The 5,732-nt window shown below is 45.6% G+C and overlaps 1 protein-coding gene across 1 annotated transcript; it reads left to right on the forward strand.

Annotated features, from left to right (window-relative positions):
* Positions 1–308: 308 nt before the first annotated feature.
* Positions 309–5,177, forward strand: LOC100592223 (immunoglobulin heavy variable 3-48; the record flags this gene model as incomplete). The annotated part of the gene is given in 5 exon segments (XM_030805942.1): positions 309–403; positions 525–637; positions 738–933; positions 935–1,029; positions 5,167–5,177. Coding segments are annotated over 5 exon segments (510 nt in total), but the record flags the coding sequence as incomplete, so codon positions are not given.
* Between the last annotated feature and the right edge of the window lie 555 nt (positions 5,178–5,732).

The raw sequence follows: 5,732 nt of genomic DNA on the forward strand, positions 1-5,732 counted from the left end.
TGGGAGGCCGAGGCGGGCGGATCACGAGGTCAGGAGATCGAGACCATCCTGGCTAACATGGTGAAACCCCGTCTCTACTAAAAATACAAAAAATTAGCCGGGCGTGTTGGCGGGCGCCTGTAGTCCCAGCTACTCAGGAGGCTGAGGCAGGAGAATGGCGTGAACCCGGGAGGCAGAGCTTGCAGTGAGCCGAGATTGCGCCACTGCACTCCAGCCTGGGGGACAGAGCAAGACTCCGTCTCAAAAAAAAACAAAAAAAAAAAAAACAAAAAACAAAAAATAAAATGAAATCGGATGATAAAGGCAAAATGTTTATCACAGCACAATTTCATAATAAGACAGCGTATTTTCCAAATACCATCATTATCAGCAAACTTCTGCAGGGTAACATCTTCTTATCTGGGTACAGCCTACTTCTCCAGTGTCCCACCCTAGCACTTGCTATATAGTTGGAGATATGAAATTAGGGCCCTCCCTCTACTGATGAAAACCAACCCAACCCTGACCCTGCAGCTCTGAGAGAGGAGCCTTAGCCCTGGGACTCCAAGGCATTTCCACTTGGTGATCAGCAGTGAACACAGAGGACTCACCATTGAGTTTGGGCTGAGCTGGGTTTTCCTTTTTGCTGTTTTAGAAAGTGATTCATGGAAAACTAGAGAGACTGAGTGGTTGTGGATATGAGTGAGAGAAACAGATTTGTGGGGCAGTTTGTGATCACGATGTCTCTTTGTTTGCAGGTGTCCAGGTTGAGGTGCAACTGATCGAGTCTGGGGGAGGCTTGGTACAGCCTGGGGAGTCCCTGAAACTCTCCTGTGAGGCATCTGGATTCACCTTTAGTAACTCTACCATGGATTGGGTCCACCAGGCTCCAGGGAAGGGGCTGGAGTGGGTTTCAGTTATTAGCAGTGGTAGCACCATACACTACGCAGACTCTGAAGGGCCGATTCACCATCTCCAGAGACAACGCCAAGAACTCACTGTATCTGCAAATGAACAGCCTGAGAGCCGAGGACACGGCTGTGTATTACTGTGTGAGAGGCACAGTGAGGGGAAGTCAGTGTGAGTCTAGACACAAACCTTCCTGCAGGGGTCCCCGAGACCACCAGGGGGCGCGCGGGACACTGTGCACGGGGCTGTCTCTCGGGCAGGTGCAGATGCTGCCAAGGACTGGCTTCCTGTCATGATCTGGGGCTGCCTCATTGTCAGATTTCCCCAGGGAACTTCCCAGGTTTACAATTCTGTACTAACATTTGATATCGCTAAATGCAGACCTTTTTTGTCCTTTTGTTTCTTTGTTTTTGTAACAGGAGGGCACATCTTCACCTCCACAGAAGCCACAGTGCCACTTTGGGGGCAGATAATCCTTCTGTGGCCGGCTGGATGAAAGTCCTGATAAATCTCAGGGGAACCTGGGGAGTGTTTTCTCAGGGCAGAAACCTCCATGGGAATCTCTGATTAGAACAGGCTTTGAGTTCTGATCGGAACTAAGAGAGAGGCTCACCCAGGGTCGGGGTCATTAAAACCTTATGGTTTTCACCGCTGTCCCCCTCATCTTGTCAAACTGTGCACATCTGACTCAGACTGATTCAGTTGACCCTCTTTCTGCTAATCCATTTTCTTTCTCTGTAGGCTTGATTCTCACAGTTCCCTTTCTTCTTCTCTCTTCCCTGAAAACAGAGGATGTGTTTTCTGTAGTCAAAATCCCACGACTCAGGTCTGCAGGACCTGGGTAGCTGAGGGGACTTTCTCACTCCCCGTTGCCTGGACTCTCCTGCTGTCTTCTGTGCATGGAAGCCTTTGGGAAATGAAACGGACGTTAGTCATGAAGGGAATAATACTAGTTTTTCTCCAGTGGGATATTGATATAGAGCTGGTCTTGGGCTTCTCACACTGTCAGAGTTTGCACTCTCACCCGCGACTTTGAGGAGAGCTCAGGATGGACACTCCATTGTGCTGTGAGCGCTGGGTAACAGTAATTGTAGGGTCTGGCTAGGCAGCCTATGGTCAATATTGCTGGCCACTGGGAAAGACAGGCTGGAATTCCTGGGAAGACCTGCATTTGCCATCTACCATGGAGCCCCATTGCCTTCTGTTATGCTCTGGTTGAATCAGCCCCACCTCAATTATCTAGAACATTCTTCATTACTTAGGAAAAAATAATGGGAAAACATAATGACGGGCTCTCCTAATACCTGTATTATGTCATTGGAGCAACACCAATGTGTGAATAAGTATATGAGACAGTTGTCTAGTCAAGATAACACATAAAATTGAATGTTGCCATTATTTTATTGTATTTTATATTTGGCAATATAATCATGCTCATATTATAAGTATTTTTGCTACTTTATTTGTGTCAGAGGCTTTGGAACCAGAACAACTACATCTTGCATAGGGGCTAGGAAAAATAAGACAGACCTGCTGGGCCACATTCCCAGTAAGTGAAGGCGTTCTTAGTCACAGGATGAGATAGGAGGTCTGCACAAGACCCAGGTCATAAAGACCTTGCTGTTAAAGCTCACCAAGATGGTGACAAAAGTGACCTCAGTTCATCCGCACTGCTCATTATATGCTAATTATAATGCATTAACATGGTAGAAGACACTCCACCCAGCGCCATGACAGTTGCAAATGCCATGGCAACATCAGGAAGTTTCCCTGTACGGTCTAAAGAGGGGAGGAACCATCAGCTCCAGGAAGTGCCTGGGAAACTCATGAATAATCCATCCCTTGTTTAACATATAATCAAGAAATAACCATAAAATTGGACAACCAGCAGCCCATACTGCTGCTCTGCCTATGGCGTAGACATTCTTAATCTTCTACTTTTCTAATCAACTTGCTTTCCTTTTACTCCATGGATTTGCCCCGAATTGGAACCTCTTTCTGGTAACATTTGTGTTATATTGGTTTTCTAAGCAGAAAACTCCAAGATAGGATGATGGGTCCCTGCATTTTTGTCAGAAGTACATCCATTCCTTTGAGAGAAAATGCGCAGGGAGTGGAATGAGGCTGGGAAGCTGAAGGCATATGATGGAAGCCTGTTTCTGAATGAAGGAGAGGGGGAAGGTGGATTGGGTGGAAGGATTCTATATTTCTGTGCTGTGCAAGGAAGCTGCCAAAGATAATTGAGTCTTGTGCAAGTCAGTGCTGCCTGTCAGGGGATCATCACGACTCCCAGAAATGGCTGTGCTTAGGAATCACTGTGGAGTCCGTCCTTTCCTTAGAGTAGACCACAGGACATGGGCCTCAGCACACGCCATGCCACAGACGTCAGAAAGCAGCAGCTGGGAACCTGACCACCTGCATTTTGCTGCCTGTAGTAGGAAGGAGGCAGGTGCATTCTCAGGGTTAACACACTGTTTGTGGATTTTTTATTTCTAATTTTTTTTATTTTTGAGATGGAGTCTTGCTCTGTCGCCCAGGCTGGAGTGCAGTGGTGCGATCTCATCTCAATTCAACCTCTGCCTCCCGAGTTCACGCCATTCTCCTGGTTCAGCCTCCCAAGTAGCTGGGACTACAGGCGCCCGCCACCATGGCGGGCTAATTTTTTTATATTTTTAGTAGAGTCGGGATTTCACCATGTTAGCCAGGATGGTCTCGATCTCCTGACCTTGTGATCCACCTGCCTCGGCCTCCCAAAGTGCTGGGATTACAGGCGTGAGCCACCGCGCCCAGGCTGTTTGTGGATTTTTATAGGGTACACCCACTTTTACTGTGTTTTATTGGAAAATATATGAACAAGTGTGCACCTTTGTTTCAACTGCATTATTTAATAATTCTGCTTGAAGTCCTGGCACAGAGTTGGCTTTTTCATAGTGATTGTTCAAAAGATCAAGAACGCGCATTTTCCACATTCACTGGTTTTTCTCCATGTGCAGAGACCTTGAGTAGAGCACGTCTCGCGCTTTTCCACACTATCTTTGCATCCCCGGGAAAGAGCAGAGATTTGTCTGATTGCAGAATCTGGGGTAGGATTCTGCACACCTCAGAGCCTGCAGAGAAGCCCAGCGAAGTTTTATGGAGTCAGAGAGCTACCCGATGTGGGGGAACCTCTAGCTTCCCCACTGTCAGAGACTGCTGGCCAGCTGTAATCGAGTGGTTAAGAATTAGAGCACCTGGGAGCCTATCTCAAGACAGCTCCATTATGTAACTTTCCACCATTAGACTGCAGGTAATAACTCAATCTTGATTTTTCTGACCCTATATTCTTATCTTATTCATTTGCAAGTTTGGTTATAGAAAATGTTATCTTTTAGTTTATGATTAAAACCTCAAAATTTTCTGAACTTATCAGGAATAATACAAAATGTGTCCAGTTTTGGGGAAATATACATGAATGTCTATGCAATTTGCGTGTGTGTGTGTGTGTGCGTGTGTGTGTGTGTGTGTGTGTGGATATGTCAGCCACTTACACCCCGAGGAACGTGATTCCTGAATTATATCATCAAACTACAGTTAGATTTGCTGAAAATTGCCTGCAGTAATGTCTGTGAAGCTGACGCCGTCACCTTGTTCTGAGGAAGCTCAGAGCACAGGCGAGGTCGCACAGAGTAAAATCCAAGGTGCAGCCCCCAGGACAGGCAGAGCTTCTGGCCTGGAGCCAGACATAGCACTGGGCACCTCAGGATCGGATCCCCCAGCCCTCCTTTGTCTGGGCTGCATGGGCAGCAGAGGACTGGCAGGAGATGCTCAGAACCCACCCAAGGCAGATCCCCAGTGAAGAGCAGATGCAGAAAGGAACCAGTCAGGGAGCTTCTGACCACCTTCTAGGGCAGTCTTCTTTTGCTTAACAGCATCCAACCCTCAGGAGACCATTCATGGTGTTGTTTAGACCATATATATATATATAAAACAAAATAACACTATATAATTCTATTGGTAGAATTAATATATATATAACAAAATAAACACTATATACAGAGTGTATATATATATATATATAAAACAAAATTTTATGATACCTTGAAATTTAAGGTTGAATATTTGTATACATTCCAAGATAAATCTTGGTGAACATCATAAAATTAATTCTAATATTTTTTGTGCGAGATGATCACTTTCAAACTAGGTTTAACAACAGAGACCAGATGTATCTTTCCACCAGAAATACTTGTAAAACACAGTGAAATTTTTTAAATTCGATTTTATGATGTGTGACAACAGGTAGCAAGGACAGTAACTGCTGAGAGAGGGGAAATAAAGAAAAGGAGTCCTCTGATGAATGCACGCTCAGATACTTCCTTAAGGGAGTTTCCAGGCACAATGCTGAAGTGAAACCAGGTAGAATTGAAGTTGAGGAAAAGGAGCTGAGACTGACCATGGACTTGTCCTGGCCAGTTTCCGGAGGCTGTGCACTGCGTGTCTTTCTGCCCCTGCACAAAGCCTTTTCGTGTACAGGGCCAGATTGTAATTCATCTGGTTCTCATGTCCTCACCCAAAAGGATATAGGAAATGCATGTAACGTTTGTGTTTGCTTTTTACACATGAAAGCCTGCCTGTCATGTAATTATCAATAGGTCCTTCTATAGCCTGCTGAGGGTGTACACTTGGCCAATCCATTCGCATGAATTCATTTCTTGTCTTTCCCTCTCTTGAAGTGCGTGTCACACTCTCTGTGGGAGGCTTTGCTTTCCAGCCTGTTAAGATGGCCGTCCTGCAGCTCCAACCCTTTTTCAGAAATAAAATCTCCTTTCTAAATTGATAGATTGGGTGATTCTTCCATTGAAAGC

The sequence above is a fragment of the Nomascus leucogenys genome, chromosome 24 (assembly GCF_006542625.1).
Source record: "Nomascus leucogenys isolate Asia chromosome 24, Asia_NLE_v1, whole genome shotgun sequence".
NCBI lineage: Eukaryota > Metazoa > Chordata > Mammalia > Primates > Hylobatidae > Nomascus > Nomascus leucogenys.